At 38.8% G+C, this 18,192-nt stretch overlaps 1 protein-coding gene across 2 annotated transcripts in view; it reads right to left on the bottom strand.

Annotated features, from left to right (window-relative positions):
• The window catches only part of L3MBTL3 (L3MBTL histone methyl-lysine binding protein 3), a 101,232-nt gene that overhangs the window by 75,800 nt on the left and 7,240 nt on the right, over positions 1 to 18,192 (bottom strand). Inside the window, exon 2 of one of the 2 annotated variants that reach the window (XM_083379938.1) lies at positions 5,159 to 5,270. In XM_083379938.1, the coding sequence (XP_083236064.1) occupies positions 5,159 to 5,260 (102 nt within the window). In that variant the 5' untranslated portion in view covers positions 5,261 to 5,270. Of the gene's footprint in view, positions 1 to 5,105; positions 5,271 to 18,192 lie in introns of those variants that run through there. The other variant, XM_083379939.1, reaches the window with a different exon arrangement.

The following is an 18,192-nucleotide window of genomic DNA, read 5'->3' as shown; positions in this document are numbered from 1 at the left end:
ATATCAGTCTCTCCCACATGAACTGAAATGACAGGCAAAGGCTGCTTATCCCTGAGTGCATTTGTCTCGGTGAACATATTCCTGAGTTCAGAGTTTTCTATATATTCTTTTAAACATCTGTTCCAGTTTTAGACTGAACAAGGATCAGAATTCTCAGGATAGCATGCATATCAAAGATGAAAACGTTGGGGAAAATTACAGAAAGTGTGAACATAAAATAAACAAGGGTATATAATTAAATGATAGTAAAATTAAGGGAGGCTATTGAAAGAAAAAAATAGTAGAATGCCAGTACCATCTAGTGGTCACGTATAATTCCACTGAAAATACATTTGAGAATGAACTTTCTGAATGGGATCAAATGGCTTTATGCAGTTTCATTTTTCAACAACAAAAAAGACAACATCAATTTTTCTAGATACCAGCACTTTCACAAAGACAAGTGCATACAGTAAACTCCTGTCTCTGCTAGCCTCTCCTTTCTCTCGTTTCCCCTGCAGTGAATTTTGACTGTAAACACGGAGGTAAGGGCTACTTTTTTTTCTGCTCTGCACATACATATTAGCACTTTTATCTAGTTCAAAAATGAACTGTATACATAGTTTAGTCTAAAATCTTTTATGTGCTATTCGCTCATGTGACACGTAACACCCCAGAATAAAAATTAATATGTCATTTCAGCCCGTGCTAGATTACATAAACATTCTTGATATTATGTTTCTTCACTATTGTGCCAAATTTTATTGCTTCCCTGATAAAATTTCTACTTGCATTGTACTTATGCTCTTAAGAGAGGGTCAAATGAAATTAAATGTGTGTTTCTAGGGCAGGGGTGTCAAACTGCCGGCCCACGGGCCGGATGCGTCATGCCGAAACCCCACCCATGCCATTGCTGACAATGGGAAAAAAACTCACGATACGTTACGACACATCACATGGCGTTGCGAGTTTGACACCCCTGTTCCAGGGATATGGAAAGCAGATCTACTCCATTAGTCTTTCATAAAGAAAAGTCTTGCTTTGTAAGTTGCAAAGCATGGATATGGGGCTAATCAAACTGGTGCCTTTGCCTTGAAGAAAGTGGCTTCTGTGCATGTGCAAAAATCACTTTAATCAGTCAAGAAAAAAATAACACAGCCACTTTGCTCCACTACACCTTGGCCTCAACATATGACAACTTGTTTAACAACCAGTTGAAGATGCAACAGCACTGAAAAAAGTGACTTATGACCAGTCCTCGCACTTACAATCACCACAGGTTCCCTGCAGTCACTTGATTAATAAATACCAGGGTGCTTGGCAACCGGCATGCATTTACAAAAGTTGTAGCATCCCAGGATCATGTGATCACCATCTGCAACTTTCCCAGGGCGCTTCTGACAAGCAAAGTCAACGGGTGAAGGCAACCTTGCTTAATGACCATGGTGACTTACTTAATAACCATGGCAAAAAAAAGTCAGAAAATCGCTTTGTGATAGAGGAGGCTGTGATTCTGTGTTTGTAAGCTGAGGACTACCTGTATTCAACCACATAAAGGTCAATTTGTGGTTTTGCTTCAAAGCACTGCACTCTCAAAGCAAGGCATATCTGTGACAACTGCACACTTAACATGCAGGTGGTTAAAAATGGAAATAGCAGCAGCTGGGAGAATGGATTAGGACAGCAGCAGAAATAGATGGAGAATTTAATTATTTTCTCTCCTGCTGTGGTCCTGAAGAGAATCCATCCTCTGATATTTGCTCTGAGGGACAGAATCCTCTGGGGCTCAGCCTTCTAAGAGCTTGTTTTTTGCAGTTGGCTCCTGTTCACTACCTTAGGTTCCACATATAATCAAAATAGCACCCCCCAGCTTTAAATCTCTTCACCCCTGCATCACACAATGACAATGGGAACTGCTTGTAAATGGAATGTATTGATACAGTTTCCAAGTAAGGACATGGAATAATTTAAGGCACTTTCAGATGCTTGCAAACCAGATTTGATAATAGATTTATTCCTGGCTAGCTCTTTTTTGGCCATTAGGTTTTGGCACATGCCTGTTCTGAATATATTCCCAGGCTCAGCTATATCTATTTTCAGAATGCTTTTTTTAAAATAGATACATTCACTTGTTTAGTTAGCAATAACAATGTACTAGGCATACTTGCAACGTCACTTTGAAAGCAGGGCACTTGAAAAAGCACACAAGTACAAAAAAATAAAAAAAAATGTTCCACATACTGCTACTTTACCAGGAAGCAATTTTAAATTATTGCAGCTTGTCCAATTTGATTGGAGCACTTGAATCCAAAGGTGACGGTGACTGTATGTACTCATCAGAATGGTTCAGAAAAGCAGGGTCCTTCACTTTTATATATGCTCTTCAGTTTGGAAAATATCAACTTTTAAGTCCTCTACCCAGTTCACAGCAATTGTAATATACTGAAGTGTTTCTGATTTGAACATACTGCTTTGCCTGACAAATGGAAAACTCCTAAACCTTGAAACTCTACAGCAGACGAAAGTTACTTATTGCATTAAATGCCAGACTGCTGCAGCATTTTTATTTCATTTTGTCTGAACATTTTACTAACAGATTTGGGATATTGAAATAATTTGCAACATACAATGTTTGAAGCAAATCTGAATAATGAATGAAAGACCTATTTTCTTGCAGGCAGTCTTCACTTGGAAAAAATGGCTCATATATGAAATTGCTTTCTATAAATAATCCACCATTTTATACTAAAAACAAGAAAAATAACCGTGCAGTGTGATTTTTTTTAGATAACTCAAAGGATCTGTATTTTAATGCACTATAATAAATATTTTTTTCTGGAACGATCCTTTGTTTGATCTTTCTTCTTTTGAGGCTAGGAAGAAGTTTCCCATGCCGACTAGGATTGTTGTTGGTGTAATTCTAAGCCTTCTCACTTAATAAAAATTTTAATTCACTATTTGAATTATCAAAAACAATCTGTTCTGGATCAAGTTGAAGAATTAAAGTTCATAGAATTGCCTTAAGATCCACCCCCAACTATTCATTTTCAAAGTCCTACCCTGAAAACTGCCCCGGCATTTTGCAATGTGAGGCTATCCACATAAAACTGATCCACTTCCTTGAGTATATAAGTAATGATACCTTTACCACTTAAAAATGGGCAACCTCTTTCATCTAATATCATTACAAATAAGATTGCTCTAAACTACTGTTATTCCAAAGCAGGAGAGTTCTTCCCACATTTTCCTAGTTAAAGAACCATTATCAACTATAACAGAGGGATTATGCATTATTAGTACAGTATGAGTAAAGTATGAAGTGTATTTAGGTGGGAAGAATAAGTTGAATACAAATGCTGGAGACAGAGAAGAATGAGTAATGAACGACCGTAGGTGCTGTAGAAAAATAAAAAAATTCTAACGCTTAAGTAAGACACTTTCCATGCACTGAAGGTGGGGGAGGGGTGTTGGAAAAAAAATGTATATTTGGCTTAAACAACTTAAAGAAATAATAAATTAATAATAAAAATCTTCTGGCATTATTGCTGCATTAATCTTTTTTCCAATAGAAACCCCAAGTCATTTTAGTTAGAAAGCCACTTTCCAAAATGTAAGCAAGCAGGAGGAAAAGTCATCTCCTCAGCACAAGGAATGCAATGAAGAACAAAATGCCTGTGTTTAAAAGCCTGTATTTAAAGTGTGCCCTTTCTGCACAGAAGGAAGCTGATGAGCCCAAGCTTTCTCCTCACACACCTATACCTTATTTAAAAATTATGCTTCAAGAATAAAACATAGATGTTAAACATCCTCTATTTATTTATTCAGAAATTCAAAAGGACTTACTCTAAACTTAAGTTTCAATCTAGAAAGAAGAGAAAAAAGATAGGAGAGAAGATGAAAAGCACCAGAGGCAAAACAGCATGGTCCTTGAAAACTTAATAGGACACATTTCATTTCCCTCAATTAAACGTTCTGAACGCTGAGGAGATAATTTGGAATCAAATCTCCATTCAGCTCCACAGAACTACACACTGGAATTGCTTTAAGGTATTTGTGTATACCCCCAAATAAATATGAAAAAAATGTATTTCTTTGTCACTATTTGTGATCAAATGATACATTTGACAAGTTTTTCTCTTTGAAGTATTTATTGGAGATGATTCTTTATATAAGCATAATCATACAGAGATGTGACTTTTAGGGTTTAGCCCTCAGAATTACGGGTAACCCTCAATTAATGATCATTTGTTCAGCAACCATTAGAAATTATGATGGCACTGAGGTTTATGGACAATCCTCAATGTTGCAGCCACATGACTCAATGTTGCAGTCATGTGATTGTGATTCAAGTACTTAGCAGATGGCTTTCAATTACAAGGTCGCAGTGTCCCATGGTCACGTGATCACAATTTGCAGCCTTCACTGCCAGCTTCCAACAAAGAAAATCACTTAGAAAGCTGGTAGGAGACTGCAAATGGCAATCACATGACATCACATCTGATGATCATGCAGGATTCACCTAACGACTGCAACTGGAACTGCCAGAATTGCTGTCATAAGTCAGTATTCATATGACTTTGCGTTTTACAACCATGCCATCTTACAATCAAGTTCCCTGTCCCATTTATCATCATTTTCCCAATGACTTCTTGCTCAGTGTTTTCATTCATAGAACAGTTCCTTAATCCATGAAATAACAATGAATGCCTTTATGGTGGGTTGAAGCTTGCATATAACTACAATTCAATCTTCCAAAACCATGTTCATATTACTGGCTCAGCAAACTTTCTATTGAGGTGGTGGTCACATGAGTCCAGGATGCTGCAACCACTGTAAATAAATGCCAGTTGCCAAGTGCCAGATCATATGATGTGGAGATGCTGTGACAGTTGCAGTTGTGTGGGGATATCCCAACTATCAGAGGAGTTTCTTTCCAAAGCTCCTTACTTTTAAGACTTTGTAGTTAAGATGTTAACGTTAAAATCTAAGATTAATATGCTGCTCTTGTTTTTACTAGGTCATTTAATACTTTTCTATTATGCAGATACCTTTGTTACTTTACTGCTATGTAATATTTTACAATTAAAAATAACATATGTTTTGTTCTTTAACTAAAATAATCACACCTTTTTATAAAACATTACACATCGCTCTGTGTACATCTCTGCAATTACAGTACCTTCAAATCACTTCCAGGCAAGGTACCAATTCCATCTTTCCAGTCCATTACACTAAATACATCAAAGTCTTGCCCATTTCCACTACAAGCTGGTTCATTCATGGTGGATACCCTGTAAAATAAATCAGGAAACTTATATATCTAATTCAATTTCATGTTTATCTAAAACACTGTATTATCAGATAATTTTTTAAAAATGCATTTGTTTGGTATTATTTTAATAACAAGTTTTACATGATTCCAAAATGCACAAAACCCTTTTAGAATCAAGGAAAATGTCACAGATCAGTGTGACACTTCTCAGTTGACTGGGATTCTTCACCATCTTGGATATTATTAATTTAATTTAATTTTAATTTAATAATATTTCTATACCGCCCTTCTCCCTGAGGACTCAGGGCGGTTCACAGGGCAAAAGTGAAATACAAAATACAAACATTAAAAAGAAATTAAATGATTGCCCAAGTTAAAACAATTGATATACAATTATAAAACCCCAAAGATAAAATTAAGAATACAAAAAATAAAAAACCCCACCAATCCCCATCAGGCTAGGCCGGCTTGTACAAACAAAAACGTCTTGAGATCGCGACGAAAGGAGCGAAGATCGGGCGCCATCCGGAGCTCTACCGGTAACTGATTCCACAGCTCCGGAGCACCCACAGAGAAGGATCTCCCCCTGGGGGCCACCAATCAACATTCTCTGATCGGTGGCACCCTGAGGAGGCCCTCTCTGTGGGAACGCACAGGGCGCAGGGAGCTTGATGCCGGCAGCAGATGTTCCCTGAGGTACTCCGGCCCCATGCCATGGAGGGCTTTGAACACCATTACCAGTACCTTGAATCTCACCCGGAAGGCAACTGGTAACCAATGCAGCTCACGGAGCAAAGGTGTGACGTGGGAGTATCGGGAGACTCCCAACACAACTGTCGCAGCTGCATTCTGTACCAGTTGGAGCTTCCGGGTGGTCCTCAAGGGCAGCCCCATGTAGAGAGCGTTGCAGTAGTCCAGACGAGAGGACACGAGCGCATGAGTGACCGTGCATAAATCATCCCGGCTAAGATAGGGCCGCAACTGGCGCACCAGGCGAACCTGGGCGAAAGCCCCCCTAGTCACAGCTCCTATATGGTCTTCCAAGGTGAGCCGTGAATCTAGGAGGACTCCCAAGTTGCGAGCCCTATCTACGGGGGGTAATAGTTCACCCCCCATAGCAAGAGGTGGAATGTCCGAATAAACCCGGGATGAAGATATGCAAAGCCATTAAATTGAGTGCCTGGGAAAGAAATAGAGGACTCAGAAAATTCTGTTCACAAACACGATTAAAATATAATGCAAAGGATATAGAACATGCATACTTACTCAGAGGTAAGCCCCACTGAATTTAATGGAAATTATCCAAGTTAAGTTTACCTATCGCTGCCAGAATAAAGGAGCTAACATTATCCACCATGTGTATATTTTCAAGATATAAAAATCTTCCTTGATCAATAAGCAAAATGATTCCCATACAATGAAAATTAATTTCCAGCTTTGGTAATATAAAAATTGCTAATTTAACAAGGAATCTAAATTTTTTTAAAGCTGGAAAACAAGTAGTAAGAATAGCAATGGCAATAGCACTTAGACTTATATACTGCTTCATAGTGTTTTACAGCCCTCTCTGAGCGGTTTCCAGAGTCAGCATATTGCCCCCAACAATCTGGGTCCTCACTTTACTGACTTCGTAAGGATGGAAGGCTGAGTCAACCTTGAGTCAGACAAGATCGAACTTCTGAAGTGAGCAGTGAGTTAGCCTGTTGTACTGCATTCTAACCACAGCACCACCATGGTTCATTATAAGAAACAACTTATTTTTTTTTAATTTAAATTTTATTAAACATTGCAATTAAAAAGCAAAAAATTCAGAAAAAAAGAGTAAAACGAAACTTTTATTTTCACTTCCAAATTAGTTTCAGTCTTGCCCAGTAAAACTTCTTGTTCTTCCATAACTTTTTTTTAAAACTCAGTCTATTTGTAATGGCAGATACTCTTGAAATCAACTTCTGGGTCCATTATTTACAAATATCTCACAATGCATCCAAAGTATTTTGTTCCATGTTGTTTTAGTAAGTCAAATTTAAGTATTCTCGTCCTTTAATTGTACTATTTAGTTATGTTTAGTTCCCTCAAATGTATCCAACTTTGAAAGTTCCGTCTTTTTTTAAGAATTCAAAACAATATTTTTTTTCTCATGGGAAGAATTCTTATAATTAATTCCAAAATTTTATTTCAAATCCATATCAACTTAGTCCATTTGTAATTTTCCAAAAATCAATGTTGTAATTGCCCTTTTGCAGTATATTCCAAAAAGAGAATTTTTTAAAAAGTCCTTAAACTTATATTTAAAGGTTCTTTCTCTAAGAATTAAAGGAAGCTCCTCCAATGCTGTAACTCAGGGGTCTTTCAAACATGGCCCTTTTATGACTTGTGGACTTCAACTCCCAGAATTCCTCAGCCAGGCATAAAAGGGCTAAGTTTGAAGACCCCTGCTGTAACTTGTCATTTCAAAGGTTCCTAAAAGCTGAAAAGCAGTCAACAATCAATTTCAAAAAGTTATTGGGATAGGAAGTATGAAAATCCTAGGTCTGTAAAGGCATAGACCAGACATGTCAAACACAAGGCCCGGGGGCCGGATGCGGCCCGTGAAGTGGTTTCATGTGGCCTGCGAAGCCATCCTGGAAACAGTGAAGGAACAGCCCCCACTGCCTTGGCCCTGGCCCAGAGACCCTCCCTCTGCCAGAGACCCCCAGATCTGTCCCACTCCTGCCCAGGCCCCCATAGGCACCCTTGATGCGAACGATGTAGAGCTGGCCACGCCCACCCAGTAGGCCATATGCACTCTAGCCACACCCACCCAGTAGGCCATGCCCACCCAGGCCATACCCACCCGGCCCCCTGAGGGCAACCGCAATGCTGATGCGGCCCTCAATGAAATTGAGTTTGACACCCCTGGCATAGACCATGGTTTGGGCAAAGGTGGCATTCTCTCATCTCCCAGAGGTCTAAACCTGCTGGAGACCACTGCCCTATGGGCTGCTCGTGAGGAGCCCTTGTGTGCTATCCCAAGTCATCTCCCTGACTGTAGAAGAATTCTGAAGAGCCACTCCACTCACCGGCTCTTCATTCTACTGCAGTCACTGGCTCTGTTCTGTCTTCGGTTTGCTGTTTCCTCCCCAGAAATCCTGGAGCTACGTAATATTATTTGGGAATTTTTTAAACAGTAAAAACATTTACCCTGGCATTTGATGCCTTCTAATAGCGCTGCTACAATAATAGCCTTTTTATATACTTTACAAAGTTTACGCTTTTAAATTGCTTTATGCGTTTTATTGGAAACACAGCATTTTAATGCACACAGAGCTGGCAGACGCTTGGAACGGGAAGTACTATAAAAATATTTAAAAGAATTTTTTTTTAAAAAAACATGATAAATCCTAGTGATATTCTTAATTCCAAACTCTCCATTTTAATTTTTGCCTCGTAACTAGAGGATGCTAATTATGCAACTGCTTAATTTATAAATTCAGATGCTGTAAGAACAAGAGAGAGAAATATAGATTTAATCTACTTTATTTTTATTTATTTCAGTCAGATATAATTGAAATAATGGAACTGAGATAGAATAAACCTTACTCGTAAGAATAGATTTCACTAAAAATTTTATTAGGACATATCCTTTAGCTATGAATCCATCATTATGATGAATTCACTGGTTTCAACAAGAACAAAAATATAATTTTTTAATCTAGGATATAGTTCAAAATTGAAGACATTTATGATAATTACATAAATCAAATTAAATGTTGGTGTTTATTGATGTTTACAATTCAAATCATAATCAAATATTTATTCTGTTCTATGGTCACAAAAGCAGTGATTTTAACAACTTCAGTTTGCCATGATTTCAAAGATTTAAAATGAAAACTGACTCTGAATTGTAGAACTTGTCATAATTAATTCCATGATCAACCAAATTTACCTCTGTGAAGCAATTTGCCAAAAAAACAAAAGAGCTAACACCCTTCAAAACAATATCAACTGGCTCTTACACTAGGGAAACTAACAACACTTGCAGGGAAATAAACTTTAACGTTCAGAGGAAAACAAAGCTGCATCAGATAAAAACACTGTCAGTCCAGGATTCTGCTTTCAAAGTATTTTACTATTTCATGTACAATTTATTTATTTTATTTATTATATTTTTATACCGCCCTTCTCCCGAAGGACTCAGGGCGGTGTACAGGGCAATAAATATAAAAAACAGAATATAAAAGTTAAAATACAATTAAATATAATGCCCAAATTTAAAATTTAACACAATAATTAAGAACATGTTTAAAACCCCAACCCTAACCCATCAGACCAGGTCAGATTGCTCAAATAAATACGTTTTTAGATCGCGCCGGAAGGAGCGAAGGTCGGGGGACATCCGGAGCTCAGCCGGCAAGCGGTTCCACAGGTCTGGCGCGCCCACAGAGAACACCCTCCCCCTGGGGGCCACCAATCGGCATTCTTTGATCGGAGGCACCCTGAGGAGGCCCTCTCTGTGGGAGCGCACTGGACGGAGGGAAGTTGACGCCGGCCGCAGGTGTTGCCGTAGGTAATCCGGATGTATACACTGCATGTATAACACTAGTTTTAGACTAACAACCCAGAAGAAACCGACAAGAGTATTCCACATAACATTAATATCTGTAATATTAAAATATTATTACATTTTTATCCCACCAGCCAGCAATCTACAATCTCTCTGCCCCTCTCCCTCTCTCTCTCACACACACACACACAGGTAAATTTATCTAATAAAGTATTCCTCCCTATTTTCCCATAATTATAAACTTATATATACATTAAATATTGTTCCAAAAAGATATCGATAATTCACAAGAACAAATCATGCAATTTAATGACCTCTCACATTTCTTTCATTGCCAACAAACAAAATATGACACCCACCCAAACTATTAACACACAAAAGCTCTCCCAATCACTTTTATGTGTGATTAGTGTTTTAGGTCATAATAGCTAATAGAGTGTATAGAAACAGTTTGACCTAATAGTCTAGATCAATACGTGGATGTGAATAATACTTAGTTCCTGCCTTAGAAATCTGTGGTACCCTAGTTCCCTTTTATGTTCTCAAATTTTGGGCCCAGGATTCTAAGATGAGGAATGCACTCTGTATAGTTACAGGTATAAACAGCATTAGGTGAATCCGTATATGTGGGCATCCAACCCAAATGTGTTCTAATAAATGCCACTGTAAAATATTTTTTAAAAACCATTCATCCTTCAGTTTAGTATCATTTCTGCATATAGTGCATATAATAGCAATAGAAGTATCAACAGCACTTAGCGTTATATACTGCCCCATAGTTCTCTTGGGGCAATTTAAAATGTCGGCGCATTGCCCCAACAATCTGGGACATCATTTTACTGACCTTGGAATGATGGAAAGCTGAGTCAACCTTGAGCCCATCAGGTTCAAACTCCTGGCTGTGGGCAAAATCAGCCTGCAATACTGCATTCTAACCACTGTACCACCAAGGCTCATAATAACTTCCTGCAACACTGAAAATCCAGTAGTTCAAAATCAACATCCTTTAAAAGCACTGAAACTTGCTTTCATTATGAATGAGGAAATAGTGTCACAGACAGCCATCACAGATGGGCTCTACCACCTATGTTTTCCCCTTTTCTTTAACGGCACACAGGCATACCTTAAATTAAATATGCTCAAATATAATACTCAAAAACATTTACCGTATTTATGTTCTGACAGTGCTTTTTGATGCTCTTCAAAATTTCAGTTTAAAGTAGTAAGTGGAAATGAGACATGATGGTGCCCCAATGAACCATATGGCTTACCAAAACTATCCACGTTGGTTCCATTTTGATTTTTAATTATACTTTTGTTTTATTCTTACGCTGTAGGAGTCATTTCAATTTCGAGAAGTGCTAAATAGTTGCCAACCTTCATTCCAAAAACATATGGATAAAACACTGAGTAAATGAAAGAAATCTGTAAGGAATATATATTCTAAAATATTGCAAGTACAGAAATGTTAAAGATAATAAATTACATAATTTGGCTGGTGTCATATGCTCAGATGAGTGTCCAGATATAGTAAATAATACGTATTGTACAAATATAAAATAATGAAATAGATTTGTCAACCAAAGAATTTGCTCTTTAAAGTTCATGCACCAAATCGGCATTTCTTGCTAAGCTATACAGTTGCATTAATTATGAATGCAAATGATTACGGTAAACAAGGTACAGTACCTGTGTCCTGAACAGGTGAGCTAAGCTTGATTGCAAATGCAGAATTCTGGTGCCATTTGTTTGGAAGTAGCCAGAGAACAAAGAAAAAATCTTTATCAATTAAAAATGAAGTGAGAATTCTGGGACTCATAGCCCAATGCATCTTCCCCAGTGAGGAAGGTTGTTTTAATATGCCAACTTCAAAAACTCAATATGAAAGCAATGAAATTCCTAAGTGAGATACTGAAATATAGTGTTATTACCAAGGAACAGGATTCCAAGGAATGAAGTCATTCTCATTAGCCAAGGCCCTCATCAATTTCAGCCACTGCTATTATGTTTTAGAGAAAAACATTATCAGTAAGTATTTAAGCTTAAAGAAAAAAACCATCTGAAACTCAGTTGTGTGAATCAGAAGGCTCTAACTATGGCACACTGGACTTAGCCATATCTTCAAGTGCAAGGCAGGAAAGTGGAGAGACAGGGCCAGCCTTATGTATGAAAGAAAATCTCGCTTACTAGGTAACATGTCTACGATGTGATCAAGCATATTATTTAATACTTGCTATTAACCAAGATCATGGCATCCGGCCCTCTCAATTCTTCCTGGGCTCCAAGATCACTGCAGATGGGGACTGTAGCCAAGAAATTAAAAGACGCTTGCTCCTCGGGAGGAAAGCCATAACAAATCTAGACAGCACACTAAAAAGCAGAGACATCACCCTGCCAACAAAAGTGTGTATAGTCAAGGCTATGGTCTTCCCAGTTGCAATGTATGGCTGTGAAAGCTGGACCATAAAAAAGGCTGAGCGCTAAAGAATTGAGGCCTTTGAACTATGGTGCTGGAGAAGACTCCTGCGAGTCCCTTGGACTGCAAGGCGATCAAACCGGTCAGTCCTGGAGGAGATCAACCCTGACTGCTCTTTAGAAGGCCAGATCCTGAAGTTGAAACTCAAATACTTTGGCCACCTAATGAGAAGGAAGGACTCACTGGAGAAGAGCCTAATGCTGGGAAAGGTTGAGGGCAAGAGAAGAAGGGGATGACAGAGAATGAGATGGCTGGATGGAATCACTGAAGCAGTAGGCGTGAGCTTAAATGGACTCCAGAAGATGGTAGAGGACAGGAAGGCCTGGAGGAACGTTGTCTATAGGGTCGCGATGGCACAACTTCGCAGCTAACTACAACATAGAATAGGTGAGGAATTTTGTTAGCATCACCACCTAAAGGATTCGTTGACTAAACTGTATTTCATCTGCTCTTTAACCACCTTAGAGGTTCCCAGGCCTGTCAGAGAATAAAAGCAATGTTTAAGTAAAACATGCAAGTCGATCAAAAAATGTATTAAAACATCCCCCCTAAAATCAAAATAGGTAAGCAGCTGAATTAAAAGGTCAAGCCACAGTACATCCTCCAATGGGCCAATATAGTGTGGAGTCTGGATCCGAGACGTGAGCTCATTCCAAGGCCTTGAACTGACTGAGATGGAAGCCATTTGCTCAGCGCTATTTTATTTTGCCTAGAGATTAGGTTGGAAGGTAAACTTAAGCTTAAGCTTGGAAGGTAAAACAAGACTGATAGCTATTCTTGAAAATATTTGAGAATCAGATTATGAAAGGCATTACTAGTAGTCCTCAGTTTACAACCATTTGTTTAGTGACAATTCAAAGTTACGATGACACTGAAAAGAGTAACTTAGCACCGGTTTTCACACTTACGACCACTGTGGCATCCCCTGTGGTCACATGATCAAAATTTGGATGCTTGGCAACAGGCATGTACATCCTGGGATCATGCGATCACCATTTGTAACCTTCCCAGCTGGCTTCCGACAACCAAAGTCAATGGGGGAAGCGAGATTCACTTAACAACTGCATGATTTACTTGCGGCAAAAGGGTCATAAAACGGGACACACCTCGCTTGACAACTGTCTTGCTTAGCAGTGGAAATTTTGAGCATTGTGGTTGTACATGAAGGACCACCTATATAAGGTTACACCAATAACCCAATTTAAGCCTGTATTACAAAAATCATTCAAATGTATTTGTGAAATTTTACTTTCATAAGGGATTCATAGCAATATTTGCATTAGTTACAATTCCACACGGTTTTCCAGTGCAATTCCACATACGTATTTATGTGTACCGTATGTACACACACCGAAAAATATGTCGCCATGGCACAATTTTATCTTTAAGAAATGACTGGGCTTGAACTGAATTAACTAATTGCTCTAGCCCAGGGATCTTCAAACTTGACCTTTTATGACTTATTGACCAACTCCCAGAATTCCTCAGCCAGGCACTCCCCAGTGTGGCTGGCTGAGGAATTCTGGGAGTTGAAGTCCACAAGTCATAAAAGGGCCAAGTCTGAAGATCCCTGCTCTAGCCACTTGTTCATCAAAAGAACCAATGAGTTAAAAACAACTTCCATACAGATCATTATATGCTATCCAGTGTTGACTGTGAGCAACAACTGAAATATAGGTAATCTTCAACTTACAACAGTTCATTTAGTGACCATTTGAAGTTACAACGGCAGTGAAAAAAGTGACTTACGGCCATTTTCCCACATTTATGACAGTTGCAATATTCCCATGGTCACGTAATCAAAATTCAGACACTTGGCTACTGACTCATATTTATGATGATTGCAGTGTTCTGGAGTCATGTGATTGGCTTTTGTGACTTTCTGACAAGCGAAGTCAATAGGGCAGCCAGATTCACTTAACAACACTGTTACTAACTTAACTACAGCGACTCGCTTAATAACTGTGGCAAGGAAGCTTGTAAAATGAGGCAAAAACTCCTTTAACAACAAATCTTGGGCTCAACCTGCACATAGTTTTTCTCCATGACAATCCACTAATCTGATCTGTCAGATTTTCAAACTTTGTATCAATCACTATTGTAACTGAGTTCATTTATTTTACTGTTGATTGTCTTCTCTTTCTTTCCACTTTTCCAACCATTAGAGCAGGGGTGTCCAACTGCTGGCCCGCGGGCCAGACGCATCACGAAGAAATCATGCCCACCCCATTACCGGCAATGGGGAAAAAGTTCCAACACGTCGCACAACGTCGCGAGTTTGACATGTTTAGTTTTAGTTTTTTAGTTTTTATTAAATTTTTATACCGCCCTTCTCCCTAGGGACTCAGGGCGGTGAACAGGGCAGATAATAAAAGTACAAAACTACAAAAGTTAAAATAGAATTAAATTAATGCCCAAGATAAAACAGTAAAATATACAAATATTTAAAAACCCAAATTAACTCCCCATCAGGCCAGGCCAGCTTGTTCAAACAGGTGGGTCTTTAACCCGCGCCGGAAGGAGCGGAGATCCGGTGCCATCCGGAGCTCCACCGGCAGTTCATTCCATAAGGCCGGGGCGCCCACAGAGAAGGCCCTCCCCCTGGGGGCCACCAGCCGGCATTCTCTGACTGGAGGCACCCTGAGGAGGCCCTCTCTGTGGGAACGCATTAGAGCCTTCTCCAGAAACCTAGGTCTTACCATAATGCGTCTGAAGTAGAATATTTTGAGCCTGGTCATTTTTGCCTCAAGTGACAACTGGCAGATGACTAGTTCGTGATCTGTTCCACTATCAGCAGATACATATATTACAATACAATTGACTGATTTTTAAAAAAAATCTTTACAACAAAAAGCTGATTGGACAGTTAAAACTATATAGACATATTCTCATTGTTAATAGAAATTCAGCTAAGAACTGTAAGCATCAAGGCTGTAAAAATAATACCTTGGCTGCATGCACTCTGATTCTAATGGTGCAGGAGCTCAAATCCCCTGTTGTGTTTCTCAGGGCTAAAATGGCAATTTACAGGAGGAGCTAAGTTTAATCCTCCATGGCCCAATTATCTTCCTTGGGCTTAACTGCAAGCCCAATTACTCACTTCATGGTCACACTGGCCAGGCTCAAGTCCAGTCTGTTAAGGAGATATAGCTTTTCTGAGCAGTTTCCTGGCATACAGAAAAGTTTGCCAGAAGGATGAAAGATCAGAGCTGGACAGTTTCCCTAGAATAATGGAGAGAGAAAAATCACAATGTCTTTTTATTTTTCCTTCCCTTACAGGCTGGTTCAAAAGTCAAGTTTTTATACTGTCTGTCTAGTCCACAGACAATTACCGTATACAAAAGCCTCCCAGTATTGATTGTCTTGTAGGCTTCTTGTAGAATTATTCCTTTCTTCTTAATTCAAGATAATCAGCACTAAATAGAGTTTTAATTCAATCAATCATTTAACCATAGGCCTTTGTCCTTCCTTTTATCACTACAGGGGTGGAGAGGGGACCAAAACTGTGGAATGAAATCAAAGAAATTGATAACGATGGACGTGAAAGAGAGACTGCCAAAGAAAAGAACAGAAAACCAGATTTCAGAATAAAGGGTGGAAATTGCTAAGAAGATAAAAGAAGTCAAAGCCAAGAAAGACAAAGATCTCAGGAATTTCAGAGAATTATTCAAAGAGACAACATGCAGTATTACAATGACATCTATAAAAACATCAAGGATGGAAATAGAGGTTGGGGGGGAGGGAAGTCTTCCAGAAGGAATTCCAACCTCAAACTGTATGCTTTAGGATAGGACAGGTAGTAGCTGATTCAAAGAAGACTAAGCAAAGGTGGAACAAATATACTAAAATTCTGCACAATAGAAATATCCAACCCAGATACCTTAGCAGATAATTCCTGCAGTATTTACAAAAACTTCGAGTACTAGAAGATACAGTTTGAACGTTTAGATAGTTATTACTCTCATAAGACTACAGGAATTGATGGAATATATGGCAGGTCACAAAAGAAGAATATGTAAAACTTCTAATCAAACTATGGAAGCAAATCTGTAGAACAATGTAACAGCTAAAAACATCTGAAGACATGGGAAGGCACCAATATAAAAAATAAGATTTTAAAGCGTGTGCAGACTGTCATACAATATTCCTTAGTGTCCCGTGTTAGTAAAATAATGCTCAGGATCATTCAATGCAGATTAAAGTCCTAAATGGGAAGGGAAGCGCCAGATGTTCAAGCTGGCTTTAGAAAAGGTAAGGAATAAAAGATATGATTGCTGATTCAGACCGGAGGACTCAGAAAGCTAAAGAATTCAATAAAAGAAAAAGAAAAAAGAAGAAGTCAATATATGCTTCATTGATTATAGAAATCATGGTTGATGTGTCAACCATGTCAAGCTCTATAGAATGTGCTTAGGAAAATGGGAATCCCAGAACATCTCATTATCATTGTGTAAAACCTATATGTAGGACAGGAAACCTGACTCCAGATGGAAAATGGCAATACAGCCTGGCTCCAGATCAGAAAAGGAGTGAGACGAGGCCATGAGTTCTCCCCTTATTTATTCAACCTGATGGAGGCTGGACTCGAAAAAGATTAGCGTGATTTAAAATTGGAGGAAGAAACAGTAAACTGTACTGTGCTGATAACTGTAAAGGATCTGCCAGATCTACTACTGAAAAGTCAAGGAGCAAAGTGAAAACATGGGACTAAAATCACATTTGATGTAGATACTGAAGCTCCTGCTTTTTCAGGCTAACTACAGTCAAAGTTCCAGCAGTCGAGAAATAAACCTCAGACTAGCACGTTCAATGAAGGCCTTGAAAAGATATTCAGATACAGGATGATGTAGAAAGTAAGGAAGATGACCTTGATCTGCTCCTAGTGTACTCAGGCAAAAAGCTCAAGTTCATAACAATCTTCATAGAGGAGGAAACAACTCTAACAAAACCTCCTCAGCTTCACGTGGCCAATTCATTCATTGCGAGACAACGCAATGAGTTACACTAATATCAAAGAAATAGTGGATTAGAATCATCAGAATCATCAAGGGTGCAAAAGTAGGGACAGAATGAAATGTGAACTGCACAAATTAGAATATTTTTTATTTATTTTAAATAATTAAAATAGAATTGCTAAATTGTCCCAGGGTGAGTTGGCCGCAGAGAGTTGGTTGTGGCAAGCTGTCCCATTCCGAGTTTCACAGCACTGCAGGGGGAGGGGCAGAAATAAAGCACACTTAGACTTGCAAGATTTTGTTACTATTGGCCAAATAATTAAGTACTTTTAACTAGTCTTTGGATTTACTTTTTTGATGTGATGTACTGTACCTAGTGGTGCTGACCTAGGTCTAGACTAGGGGTAGGCAACCTTGGCTCTTTTATGACTCATGGACCTCAACTCTCAGAATTCCTGAGCTCAGGAATTCTGGAAGTCCACGAGTCATAAAAGAGCCGAGGTTGCCTACCCCTGGTCTAGACCTATAAAGATCAGAATTGTGCAGGCAGTGGTTTTCCCTGGGGCACTCTATGAAAGTTGGTCTTTGAAGAAACAGGGTAAAAATAGTATTGATATTTTGGAGCTGCAGGGAAGTCAAGAAAACAAACAGATGAATCATTAAACAAATCAGCCCAGAGTTCTGACTTGAGGCACAAATGAACAGGCTCATATTATCATATTTGGACAAACTAGGCAGAGACCTAACTTTCTTGTCTGTCTAAAGTTGGGAAAGGCAGAATGAAAGGCAGAACAAGAGGGTAATCAAGACGACAGCAGCAGTGGGTACCTTGTTAGAAGATTAGAAAGATCAGATTGGGAACAATCATCCTGGAGAAAAGCGATCTACAGTACGTCATCGCACAAGTTGATGGCACATAATTGTCATGAGTTTCATTATTTTTGGCAGTTTAGTTTAGGCAAACTCC

Source organism: Vipera ursinii (assembly GCF_947247035.1).
Source record: "Vipera ursinii genome assembly, chromosome: 1".
Classification (NCBI taxonomy): Eukaryota; Metazoa; Chordata; class Lepidosauria; order Squamata; family Viperidae; genus Vipera; species Vipera ursinii.
Note: the sequence above shows the minus strand (reverse complement) of the source record. Positions and strands in the feature narration are given on the sequence as shown.